At 43.7% G+C, this 14,202-nt stretch overlaps 1 protein-coding gene across 1 annotated transcript in view; it reads right to left on the bottom strand.

Annotated features, from left to right (window-relative positions):
* The window catches only part of LOC106595008 (aquaporin-9-like), a 14,943-nt gene extending 4,983 nt beyond the window's left edge, over positions 1–9,960 (bottom strand). Inside the window, exons 1-3 of the mRNA XM_045688789.2 lie at positions 9,856–9,960; positions 9,145–9,271; positions 3,267–3,404 (exon numbers count right to left, since the gene is read on the bottom strand). Of these exons, the coding sequence (XP_045544745.2) occupies positions 3,267–3,404; positions 9,145–9,271; positions 9,856–9,957 (367 nt within the window). The 5' untranslated portion in view covers positions 9,958–9,960. The remainder of the gene's footprint in view (positions 1–3,266; positions 3,405–9,144; positions 9,272–9,855) is intronic.
* Between the last annotated feature and the right edge of the window lie 4,242 nt (positions 9,961–14,202).

Here is a 14,202-nt window from a genome sequence, read left to right as displayed (position 1 = left end):
TTAAAACATGTGCAGCCTGTTGGAACAGTTCCATGGGCATTTACGGATGACCGTGGTGATAGCAGAATGCAGAAATGTGTTGTTTGTTGTATTACAGTACGCTATTAAATAATCATTAGGCCCTTCAGGAGGCTGAAAAGATTTGGCATGGGTCCTCAGATCCTCAAAAAGTTCTACAGCTGCACCATCGAGAGCATCATGACTGGTTGCATCACTGCCTGGTACGGCAACTGCTCGGCCTCCGACTGCAAGGCGCTACAGAGGGTGGTGCGTATGGCCCAGTACATCACTAGGGTCAAGCTTCCTGCCATCCAGGACCTCTACACCAGGCGGTGTCAGAGGAAGGCCCTAAAAATTGTCAAAAACTCCAGCCACCAAAGTCATAGACGGTTCTCTCTGCTTCCGCACGGCAAGCTGTACAGGAGCGCCAGTCTAGGTCCAAGAGGCTTCTTAACAGCTTCTACCCACAAGCCATAAGACTCCTGAACAGGTAATCAAATGGCTACCCAGACTATTTTCACCCCCCATGTACTTTTTGCTCCATAAAGTTTTCCTGACACCCAAAAGTTCTTGTTACATTTTGAATGCTTAGCAGGCCAGGAAAATTGTCCAATTCACACACTTATCAAGAGAACATCCCTGGTCATCCCTGCTGCCTCTGATCTGGTGGACTCACTAAACACAAATGCTTCATTTTTAAATGATGTCGGCGTGTTGGAGTGTGCCTCTGGGTATCCTTACATTTATAAAACAAGAAAATCATGCTGTCCGGTTTGCTTAATATAAGGAATTTGAAATGATTTAAACTTTTACTTTTGATACTTCAGTATATTTAAAATCAAATACTTTAAGACTTTTACTCAAGTAGTATTTTACTGGGTGACTTTCACTTTTACTTGAGTCATTTCTATTAGGGTATCTTTACTTTTACTCAAGTATGAAAATTGGGTACTTTGTCAATTACCTCAATTACCTCGACTAACCTGTGCCCCCGCACATTGTCTCTGTACTGGTACCCCCTGTTTATAGCCTCCACATTGACTCGGTACCGGTACCCCCTGTATATAGCCTCCACATTGACTCTGTACCGGTACCCCCTGTTTATAGCCTCCACATTGACTCTGTACCGGTACCCCCTGTATATAGCCTCCACATTGACTCTGTACCGGTACCCCCCTGTATATAGCCTCCACATTGACTCTGTACCGGTACCCCCTGTATATAGCCTCCACATTGACTCGGTACCGGTACCCCCTGTATATAGCCTCCACATTAACTCTGTACCAGTACCCCCTGTATATAGCCTCCACATTGACTCTGTACCGGTACCCCCTGTATATAGCCTCCACATTGACTCTGTACCGGTACCCCCTGTATATAGCCTCCACATTGACTCTGTACCGGTACCCCCCTGTATATAGCCTCCACATTGACTCTGTACCGGTACCCCTTGTATATAGCCTCCACATTGACTCTGTACCGGTACCCCCTGTATATAGCCTCCACATTGACTCTGTACCGGTACCCCCTGTATATAGCCTCCACATTGACTCTGTACCGGTACCCCCTGTATATAGCCTCCACATTGACTCTGTACCGGTACCCCCTGTATATAGCCTCCACATTGACTCTGTACCGGTACCCCCTGTATATAGCCTCCACATTGACTCTGTACCGGTACCCCCTGTATATAGCCTCCACATTGACTCTGTACCGGTACCCCCTGTATATAGCCTCCACATTGACTCTGTACCAGTACCCCCTGTATATAGCCTCCACATTGACTCTGTACCGGTACCCCCTGTATATAGCCTCCACATTGACTCGGTACCGGTACCCCCTGTATATAGCCTCCACATTGACTCTGTACCGTAACACCCTGTATATAGCCTCCACACTGACCCGTTACCGGTACCCCCTGTATATAGCCTCCACATTGACTCTGTACCGGTACCCCCTGTATATAGCCTCCACATTGACTCTGTACCGGTACCCCCTGTATATAGCCTCCACATTGACTCTGTACCGTAACACCCTGTATATAGCCTCCACATTGACTCTGTACCGTAACACCCTGTATATAGCCTCCACACTGACTCGTTACCGGTACCCCCTGTATATAGCCTCCACATTGACTCTGTACCGGTAACACCCTGTACATAGCCTCCACATTGACTCTGTACCGGTAACACCCTGTATATAGCCTCCACAATGACTCTGTACCGTAACACCCTGTATATAGCCTCCACATTGACTCTGTACCAGTAACCCCCTGTATATAGCCTCCACACTGACTCGTGTACCGGTACCCCCTGTATATAGCCTCCACATTGACTCTGTACCGGTAACCCCCTGTACATAGCCTCCACATTGACTCTGTACCGTAACACCCTGTATATAGCCTCCACATTGACTCTGTACCGTAACACCCTGTATATAGCCTCCACATTGACTCTGTACCGGTACCCCCTGTATATAGCCTCCACATTGACTCTGTACCGGTACCCCCTGTATATAGCCTCCACATTGACTCTGTACCGGTACCCCCTGTATATAGCCTCCACATTGACTCTGTACCGTAACACCCTGTATATAGCCTCCACATTGACTCTGTACCGGTAACACCCTGTATATAGCCTCCACATTGACTCTGTACCGTAACACCCTGTATATAACCTCCACATTGACTCTGTTCCGTAACACCCTGTATATAGCCTCCACATTGACTCTGTACCGTAACACCCTGTATATAACCTCCACATTGACTCTGTTCCGTAACACCCTGTATATAGCCTCCACATTGACTCTGTTCCGTAACACCCTGTATATAGCCTCCACATTGACTCTGTACCATAACACCCTGTATATAGCCTCGCTACTGTTATTTTACTGCTGCTCTTTAACTATTTGTTATTTTTATTCATTTTTTATATTTTTTTCTTAAAACTGCATTGTTGGTTAAGGGCTTTGTAAGTAAACATTTCACTGTTGTATTCGGCGCATGTGACACATAACATTTGATTTGATATCTGTACAACTGCTGATGTAAAAAGGGCTTTATAAAATAAATGTGATGGATTGATTGATTGATTGATTGATTGATTGATTGAGGGATTGATTGATTGATTGATTGATTGATTGATTGGGAGCAGCAAAACAGTGAGCGGACATTCCCTTATTCCATTCACTGGATCATTCTACTGTCTAGTTCCTGTTATTACTTCCGTTGCGCGTAACAGAATGTCGACATGGCCAATAGTACTCACCATAATACAGCCCAAACACTGCAGCAGATCCAGTGAAAGCACCAAGGAACTGAGCGCTGACATAAACGGGGAACTTATAGAACTTGAGTTTTCCCAGGATCACCATGGCCAGGGAGACAGCAGGGTTCACATGGGCACCTGGGAGGGGTAAAAAGAGGCAGGTGATTCCCACATCCTATCTCCGATCCTCCTTCTCAAACCATAGCGGAGAAGAAGCTCCATCTCCTCTGGCCTTCATCTCCAATGGTGTGGAAGGTGGCCTAGCAATTAAGAGCATTGGGCCAGTAACTGAAAGGTCGCTGGTTTGTATCCCCGTGCCGGCAAGGGGGGAAAAATATCGGCCATTCTGCCCTTGAACAAGGCAGTTAACCCCTAACAACTTCTCGCTGTGGATGTTGATTAAGGGCGACTCCCTGCACCTCTCTGCTCTGATTCAAAGGGTGTTGGGTTAAATACAGAAGACACATTTCAGTTGAATGCATTCAGTTGTGCAACTGACTAGGTATCCACTTCCTGTTTTGAGAAGGAAGCAGAGAAAGGATGAAAAGAGCCAGTGACAGAGGGGAGGTTGGAAAGATGGCCGTCTACACTGTAAGGCCAAATCCCAAATCAAACCCCTAAGCCCTATGCACTTGTAAAGATACAGTATGAGAGGATTTGATTGGTATGAAGCAATATGGTGAAACTCCCGTCTAACCTATCAGAGAGCAAGGTGGACCTATTAACAGATTGATTGCATGTGTCAAATCCTCTCAGATCTCCTCGAGTGCATAGAGTGTAGAGTTTAGGGGTCGATTTGGGACTGGTTCAGTGGATAGAAGTGTCTGCTAAGTGGTATATAATAGACCAGCTATGTTCCCTGTCTCTCTCTCTCTGCTAAGTGGTATATAATAGACCAGCTATGCTCCCTGTCTCTCTCTCTCTCTCTGCTAAGTGGTATATATTATCCCAGCTATGTTCCCTGTCTCTCTCTCTCTGCTAAGTGGTATATAATAGACCAGCTATGTTCCCTGTCTCTCTCTCTCTGCTAAGTGGTATATAATAGACCAGCTATGTTCCCTGTCTCTCTCTCTCTCTGTGCTAAGTGGTATATAATAGACCAGCTATGCTCCCTGTCTCTCTCTCTCTCTCTGCTAAGTGGTATATAATAGACCAGCTATGTTCCCTGTCTCTCTCTCTCTGCTAAGTGGTATATAATAGACCAGCTATGTTCCCTGTCTCTCTCTCTCTCTCTGCTAAGTGGTATATAATAGACCAGCTATATTTCCTGTCTCTCTCTCCTGCTAAGTGGTATATAATAGACCAGCTATGTTCCCTGTCTCTCTCTCTCTGCTAAGTGGTATATAATAGACCAGCTATGTTCCCTGTCTCTCTCTCTCTCTCCGCTAAGTGGTATATAATAGACCAGCTATGTTCCCTGTCTCTCTCTCTCTCTCTGCTAAGTGGTATATAATAGACCAGCTATGTTCCCTGTCTCTCTCTCTCTGCTAAGTGGTATATAATAGACCAGCTATGTTCCCTGTCTCTCTCTCTCTCTCTGCTAAGTGGTATATAATAGACCAGCTATGTTCCCTGTCTCTCTCTCTCTCTCTGCTAAGTGGTATATAATAGACCAGCTATGTTCCCTGTCTCTCTCTCTCTCTCTGCTAAGTGGTATATAATAGACCAGCTATGTTCCCTGTCTCTCTCTCTCTGCTAAGTGGTATATAATAGACCAGCTATGTTCCCTGTCTCTCTCTCTCTCTCTCTGCTAAGTGGTATATAATAGACCAGCTATGTTCCCTGTCTCTCTCTCTCTGCTAAGTGGTATATAATAGACCAGCTATGTTCCCTGTCTCTCTCTCTCTGCTAAGTGGTATATAATAGACCAGCTATGTTCCATGTCTCTCTCTCTCTCTCTGCTAAGTGGTATATAATAGACCAGCTATGTTCCCTGTCTCTCTCTCTCTCTCTGCTAAGTGGTATATAATAGACCAGCTATGTTCCCTGTCTCTCTCTCTCTGCTAAGTGGTATATAATAGACCAGCTATGTTCCCTGTCTCTCTCTCTCTGCTAAGTGGTATATAATAGACCAGCTATGTTCCCTGTCTCTCTCTCTCTCTCTGCTAAGTGGTATATAATAGACCAGCTATGTTCCCTGTCTCTCTCTCTCTCTCTGCTAAGTGGTATATAATAGACCAGCTATGTTCCCTGTCTCTCTCTCACTCTCTGCTAAGTGGTATATAATAGACCAGCTATGTTCCCTGTCTCTCTCTCTCTGCTAAGTGGTATATAATAGACCAGCTATGTTCCCTGTCTCTCTCTCTCTGCTAAGTGGTATATAATAGACCAGCTATGTTCCCTGTCTCTCTCTCTCTCTCTGCTAAGTGGTATATAATAGACCAGCTATGTTCCCTGTCTCTCTCTCTCTGCTAAGTGGTATATAATAGACCAGCTATGTTCCCTGTCTCTCTCTCTCTGCTAAGTGGTATATAATAGACCAGCTATGTTCCCTGTCTCTCTCTCTCTGCTAAGTGGTATATAATAGACCAGCTATGTTCCCTGTCTCTCTCTCTCTGCTAAGTGGTATATAATAGACCAGCTATGTTCCCTGTCTCTCTCTCTCTCTCTGCTAAGTGGTATATAATAGACCAGCTATGTTCCCTGTCTCTCTCTCTCTGCTAAGTGGTATATAATAGACCAGCTATGTTCCCTGTCTCTCTCTCTCTGCTAAGTGGTATATAATAGACCAGCTATGTTCCCTGCTCTCTCTCTCTCTGCTAAGTGGTATATAATAGACCAGCTATGTTCCCTGTCTCTCTCTCTCTGTTAAGTGTTATATAATAGACCAGCTATGTTCCCTGTCTCTCTCTCTCTGCTAAGTGGTATATAATAGACCAGCTATGTTCCCTGTCTCTCTCTCTCTCTCTGCTAAGTGGTATATAATAGACCAGCTATGCTCCCTGCCTCTCTTCACAATATTTAAAATGCTTGGGCATGAGCTTTAAACCTGCATGATATCACTGTTGTGAATTATTTGTTGTATTCACTATCAGCCTAGCAGTGTGTTGAAGCTGGGATAGGTCTCTCTCATAGAAAGGCCTCAGTCTGAGGTCAATGGAGTTCGGAGGTCATTTACTGCCCGAGGTTATAAACAACGTCGATGGGTTCTGAAACTTCGACAGGGCTAGTTGTGATAAATGTAAATCAATCGGCAGTTCAGATTCATTGGTTCAGGATTGGAGCACTGGCACGTTCTGCATGGATCTAGGGCGTGATGTGTCAACGTGACTGTTGATGAGGGTGCAGGAGGATGTATTGTTACAAAAATGATGTTTACATTACGTTTACATTTTTTTTGTCATTTAGCACAGTGTTCCCCAACCCTGGTCCTCCAGTAACCCCAACAGTGTTCCCCAACCCTGGCCCCGTCGCCCCGTGCCCCACCCGGTCCCCAGCGCCCAACAGTGTTCCCCAACCCTGGTCCTCCAGTACGCCCAACAGTGTTCCCCAGCCGGCCCCAGCCCCCCGTGCCCCCCGGTCCTCCAGTACCCCGCGGCCCCAACCCGGCCCCAGTCGCCCCGTGTCCCCAACCCGGTCCCCAGCGCCCCGTGCCCCCGACGGAGGCCAGGGTTGAGGAACACTGTTGGGCGTACTGGAGGACCAGGGTTGGGGAACACTGTTGGGCGTACTGGAGGACCAGGGTTGGGGAACACTGTTGGGCGTACTGGAGGACCAGGTTTGGGGAACACTGTTGGGCGTACTGGAGGACCAGGGTTGAGGAACACTGTTGAGGGTACTGGAGGACCAGGGTTGGGAAACCCTGGAAACCCTGATTTAGCAGATGCTCTTATCCAGAGTGTAGAAGTTGTAGTACGTACATTTTTCCTCAATAAAGTAGTTATCATCTCAGCCAATGCTACAGATAAAAGATCTTTGAGCCAGTTTGCTACAGAAGGAAAATAATCCTGCAGCAACAGGAAATGTGAATTATTATGTGGATTATAATTCATGGACATTTTTTTGTAGGGGTTGATACAATTTTCTATAGGGCAAATGAAATCTGACATCTTTAAGTGTAAAATAGGAACTTTAGAAGCCTTTTTAAACCTCTACGGGATTGGTGTCCCTCCACCGAGATGGTTGAGCTAACGCGTGCTAACGTGATTAGCATGACTGTTGTAATTAACAACAAACTTTCCAAGACATAGACATGTCTTATACAGGCAGAAAGCTTAAATTCTTGTTAATCTAACTGCACTGTCCAATTTACAGTAGCCATTACAGTGAAATAATACCATGCTGTTGTTTGAGGAGAGTGCACAACAACAAAAAACTTTTATCACTGCAACTGGTTTGATACATTCACCTCTGAAGGTAAATAATGTACTTACATTCAGTAATCTTGCTCTGATTTGTCATCCTGAGGGTTCCAGAGATCAAATGTAGCATAGTTTTGTTTGATAAAAATCCATTTTTATATTAAAATGTAACTGGGTTCTACAGTTTGAACCCCTGCTGTCTCTGTTTTTTTGTTTGTATCATCTTTTACCAGATCTAATGTGTTATATTCTCCTACATTAATTTCACATTTACACAAACTTCAAAGTGTTTCCTTTCAAATGGTACCGAGAATCTGCATATCCTTGCTTCGGGTCCTGAGCTACAGGCAGTTAGATTTGGGTATGTCATTTTATGTTAAAAAATGTATCTGTGGATTAATTGTCAGAGTCGAGGACCTTGTGCATTTCAGGTAGAATAACAACCCAATGTTTATTTCCCAGGACAAATTAGCTAGTAACAGCAAGCTAACTAGCTAAAATGCCATAAATATTTAATGCTTTTTGACCTGTCCTCAAATTAATATAATTGTTTCAGAGTTTGTTTTGATATTTCAACCTGCGTGTTCTGATCGCATCTGGTGTGGGTGAACAAAATCAACGTGCGCGGCGATGGCGCACGCGCACGTTACGGTCTGGTCAACATGTAATGCAGATAAAGCTCATATCTTTTCAAGTATGCATAATGCTGATAATGCACGTATGTTAAATACACGCTATCATCACATTTATGTTACTGTAGTACTATTGTAATTAAGATGGCATCCCCCGTCCCCATTGATTGAACTGAATAACAATATCCAATTTGAAGAGGAATTGATCGTAGAAAACTCCGGTTAATAACACCCACCATTCATTACATAACAGTGCATAACGTAGCGTGCACGTGCCTGCTTCATTCTCTCCATGTAGAAGAACAAGTGTGCACGTTGTATTCACAACACAACTGTTCGTTCTAAAGTCTATGTCTGATAGCTTTCCTGTGTTCTCGCCACTGTCTTATTTAACCGTTTATTGGATGAGCTCATCATTTCAATGCTAGACCTCTTTCATACGTTTACTAGAACATTGAACTCTGGCAAAGGCAATATTAAAAAGTCACTTTTTTTAACGCACTTCGTTGTAGTGTGATTATTATAGTGTGATTATTATAGTGTGATATGATAATTACCTGACACTCCACTGTAGTGTGATTATTATAGTGTGATTATTATAGTGTGATTATTATAGTGTGATATGATAATTACCTGACACTCCACTGTAGTGTGATTATTATAGTGTGATTATTATAGTGTGATTATTATAGTGAGATATAATTACCTGACACTCGACTCTAGTGTGATTATTATAGTGTGATTATTATAGTGTGATATAATTACCTGACACTCCACTGTAGTGTGATTATTATAGTGTGATTATTATAGTGTGATATAATTATCTGACACTCCACTGTAGTGTGATTATTATAGTGTGATTATTATAGTGTGATATGATAATTACCTGACACTCCACTGTAGTGTGATTATTATAGTGTGATTATTATAGTGTGATATAATTACCTGACACTCCTCCGGCCACGTACACTGCCATCATCAGTCCTACAGAGAAGCCTATGTGGATGGTGAGAGTCTCCCCCATGGCATTACGACTCAGGACCGTCTGAGCAACGGACCCAACGCCAAACAACTAACACAGGAGATGATGAGGGGGGCATTAATCACATTCAGTACACTACTATCAGTTACATTTAGTTTGTGTATAATTAGAATTCATTCTGATTACACTTTACTTCCTTTACTACTCGTTACTAACCCTAACGTGAATTTAATCATAACCCTAACCCTGATTTATTCATAACCCTAATTTAATCATAACCCTAATTTAATCATAAGCCTAACCCTGATTTATTCATAACCCTAATTTATTCATAACCCTAATTTAATCATAACCCTAACCCTGATTTATTCATAACCTTAATTTATTCAGAACCCTAATTTAATCATAACCCTAACCCTAATTTATTCATAACCCTCATTTATTCATAACCCTAATTTAATCATAACCCTAACCCTGATTTATTCATAACCCTAAATTAATCATAACCCTAACCCTAATTTATTCATAACCCTAATTTATTCATAAGAAATGATGTTAATTTTTTTATGTAATTGCTCAATAAGATCACTCATATTGAGAGGTTAAATAGGTAGCCCTTCTAAGGCAATTTCTCACCAAAAACACCTATTGAATATGAAGCCAGCGGAACTTACAACCAAGATAAAAGTCCCCAGGAACTCAGCCAGGAACTCCTTGAGTATCCCATGTTTCAGAGCATAGCGTTGCCTCATAGTTCTCCTGTGTTTTATCTCCATGTATCACCGTGCCAACAGAACTGACAGTTGTCCAACAGTCTCTGGAGCATTGTTAGACCCCCACCACCTCCCAGACCCTCCCACACCCTCCACCATCCTCCACCCCTACCAGACACTCCCACATCCTCCACCCCTACCAGACACTCCCACACCCTCCACCATCCTCCACCCCTACCAGACACTCCCACATCCTCCACCCCTACCAGACACTCCCACACCCTCCACCATCCTCCACCCCTACCAGACACTCCCACATCCTCCACCCCTACCAGACACTCCCACATCCTCCACCCCTACCGCTCTCAACCAACTCTATACGGCCATAAGCAAAGAAGAAAATGCTCACTCAGAAGCAGCGCTCCTAGTGGCCGGGGACTGTAATGCAGGCAAACTTAAATCAGTTTTACCAAATTTTTACCAGCATGTCACATGTGCAACCAGGGGAGGAAAAAATCCTAGACCACCTTTACTTCAAACACAGAGATGCGTACAAAGCTCTCCCTCGCCCTCCATTTGGCAAATCTGACCATAATTCTATTCTCCTGATTCCTGCTTACAATCAAAAACTAAAGCAGGAAGTACCAGTGACTCGCTCAATATGGAAGTGGTCAGATGACGCGGATGCTACACTACAGGACTGTTTTGCTGCACAGACTGGAATATGTTCTGGGATTCATCGGCATTGAGGAGGACACCACCTCAGCCACCTGCTTCATCAATAAAAGCATCGATGACGTCGTCCCCACATTGATTGTACGTACAGATCCCAACCAGAAGCCATGGATTACAGGCAACATCCGCATCGAGCTAAAGGCTAGAGCTGCCGCTTTCAAGGAGCGGGAGACAAATCCGGACACTTATAAGAAATCCCGCTATGCCCTCAGACAAACCATTAAACAAGCAAAGCGTCAATACAGGATTAAGATTGAATCCTACTACACCGACTCTGACGCTCGTCGGATGTGGCAGGGCTTGAAAACTATTACAGACTACAAAGGGAAACCCAGACGTGAGGTGTCCATTGACGCGAGCCTACCAGACGAGTTAAATGCCTTTTATGCTCGCTTTGAGGCAAGCATCACTGAAGCATGCACGAGAGCACCAGCTGTTCTGGATGACTGTGTGATAACGCTCTCGGTAGCCAATGTGAACAAAACCTTTAAACAGGTCAACATTCACAAAGCCGCTGGGCCAGACGGAATACCAGGACGTGTACTCAAAGCATGCGAGGGCCAACTGTCAAGTGTCTTCAATGACATTTTTCAACCTCTCCTTGACTGAGTCTGTAATACCTACATGTTTCAAACAGACCACCATAGTCCCTGTGCCCAAGGAAGCGAAGGCAAAATGCCTAAATGATTACCGCCCCGTGGCACTCACGTCTGTAGCCACAAAGTGCTTTGAAAGGCCGGTCATGGGTCACATCAACAGCATCCTCCCGGACACCCTAGACCCACTCCAATTCGCATACTGCCCCAACAGATCCACAGATGACACAATATCAATCGCACTCAACACTGCCCTTTCTCACCTGGACAAAAGGAACACCTATGTGAGAATGCTGTTTATTGACTACAGCTTAGCATTCAACACCATAGTGCCCACAAAGCTCATCACTAAGCTAAGGACCCTGGGACTAAACACCTCCCTCTGCAACTGGATCCTGGACTTCCTGACGGGCCGCCCCCAGGTGGTAAGGGTAGGTAACAACACATCTGCCACACTGATCCTTAACACTGGGGCTTCTCAGGGGTGGGTGCTTAGTCCCCTCCTGTACTCCCTGTTCACCCACGACTGCGTGGCCAAACACGACTTCCAACACCATCCTTAAGTTTGCTGACGACACAACAGTGGTAGACCTGCTCACCGACAACTGTAAAATGTAAATGAAACGGCCTACAGGGAGGACGTCAGAGAACTGGCAGTGTTGTGCCAGGACAACAACCTCTCCCTCAATGTGAGCAAAACTAAGGAGCTGATCGTGGACTACAGGAAAAGGCGGGCCGAACAGGCCCCCATTGACATCGACGGGGCTGTAATGGAGCGGGTCGAGAGTTTATGTTACATTTATACTGACTATACACTCACAAGCTGCTGCTACTGTGTTTATATTTGGGCTCCTGAGTGGCGAGGCGGTCTAAGGCACTGCATCTCAGTGCAAGAGGTGTCACAAGTCACTACAGTCCTTGGTTCGAATCCAGGCTGTATCACTTCTGGCCATGATTGGAAGTTCCATAGGGCGGAACACAATTGGCCCAGCGTCGTTAGGGTTTGGCCGGTGTAGGAAGTCATTGTAAATAAGAATTTATTCTTAACTGACTTGCCTAGTTGAATAAAATAATTTTAAATAAAGCCATATACCCTGATGCCTAGTCACATTAACCTTATACATACAGTGCATTTGGGAAGAATTCAGACTTTTCCCACATTTTATTACGTTACAGCCTTATTCTAAAATGGAAAAAATTAAATCCTTATCAATCTACACACAATACCTATAATGACAAAGTGAAAAACATGTTTTTTTTTGCATATATATATATATATAAACATAAGTATTCAGACCCTTTGCTATGAGACTTGAAATTGAGCTCAAGTGCATCCTGTTTCCATTGATCATCCAGGTTGTAAGGCAATAAAATAGGAAAAATGCCAAGAGGGGTGAATACTTTCACAAGCCGCTGTATCCCTGCAAAGTGGTAATCCTCTGAGACAGTCTGCTAAACCTGGCTGTTCCTGAATAACAGTCTTTATGAACCCGCCATAACAGAACCAGTAGGAAGTGAGAATACAGCCTGGTCCAACCAATGTGCTGGTTGTTCTCTGAACATCCTTCTGATGTCTGGTTTATATTTGTAAAAAAAAATAGTGAAGAAATAGTTCCTCAAGAAAGAAAAATGATTCACAAGCACTGGTGGTAATCTTAGTACAGTAAAACAACGTGTGTCTTCATTGAGTAGCCAAGCTATCGGTCAATCCACAGACATCTTGGATATCTCTGTTACAATCACATGCTTCTGAAACTTCACACAAGATACAACTAAGGTGATAAAAAATCAAGAGGATGTAGGCTGCTTCTCCATTCAATTAGAATTCTAAAAAAGTTACTAGTAAGACAGAGAGATTCAATATCTCCCAGATAAAAGCATAGTTTTGCAGGTCACAGCCTGTCTGAAAGCACAACATCCATTATCCACCTTTATGTTTGGATGTTCAGGGAATACAAGATAAATTATACTTTAAAAGGTTGATTTAAATTGGTAGATAAGTGATTTGGCGCAGCGTTCTAAGGCACTGCATCTCAGTTCTAGAGGCGTCTCTACCGATACCCTGGTTTGAATCCAGGCTGTATCACAACCGGCCGTGATTAGGGAATCCCATAGTGCGGTGCACAATTGGCCCAGTGAAATGTCTCCTATCTGGGGACAATATATTAAATAGATTTTTCCACAGTGAAATAGGTTATACATAGCTGTGCCATTATTCAGAATTCGTAATTCGCGTGTATGAAATTTGAAGCCCCAAGCGGCGAAACCTGCCGCGCTGAAAACATGCGCTTTATAATGTTTTGATTATATGACCAGGCTTTTATTTTACAATTTGTATCAGCAACGATCTGGAGCCATCCGTCAGTAATACCCACATACATGTATTTTAGCGATCATTTTGTACATGTAGCCTGTTGTAATCATTATGGAACTGTAGCAGGTTAAACGTGGAGCCTGGCGCACGGTTCACCACGACTGGACCGCTGTCATACAGTTCCACGATTAGTGACAATTAAAGTAGATTTATAGGACTATAGTTCAACCACTATTGGACACTTATTTTACACATTCCGATATTTCATGGATTGAATTTGAATATGACAACTTTCAGTATGAATCAAACCAGTGCACGTTTTATTCATCAATATCCAGTATTTCGTGAGTAGATAGATGCTCTCCAACACAATAGCCCTATTGGTATTTTATGTGCATGATATGCAGGGGCAAAAATCTGATATCAACTTTGGAGGATGTCAATTACATGAAATTTTCTCAAGAGCAATTCCTGAGGGGGACACCAAAAGTAGTGCTGTAACACATAGCCTACATTGTAATATGGTAAATGTATATTGAGGAACCAAAGAAATAAGGTGTTTGCCGTACTCCTCACTACCGGTACCCAAAACTACACAACTAATCACAACAGCAATACCATTGCCTTTAGCAAATCTTAGTTCAGTCACCAGTTTAAGTTGAG

Source organism: Salmo salar, chromosome 10, assembly GCF_965601325.2.
Source record: "Salmo salar chromosome 10, fSalSal1, whole genome shotgun sequence".
NCBI classification, from domain to species: Eukaryota; Metazoa; Chordata; class Actinopteri; order Salmoniformes; family Salmonidae; genus Salmo; species Salmo salar.
Note: the sequence above shows the minus strand (reverse complement) of the source record. Positions and strands in the feature narration are given on the sequence as shown.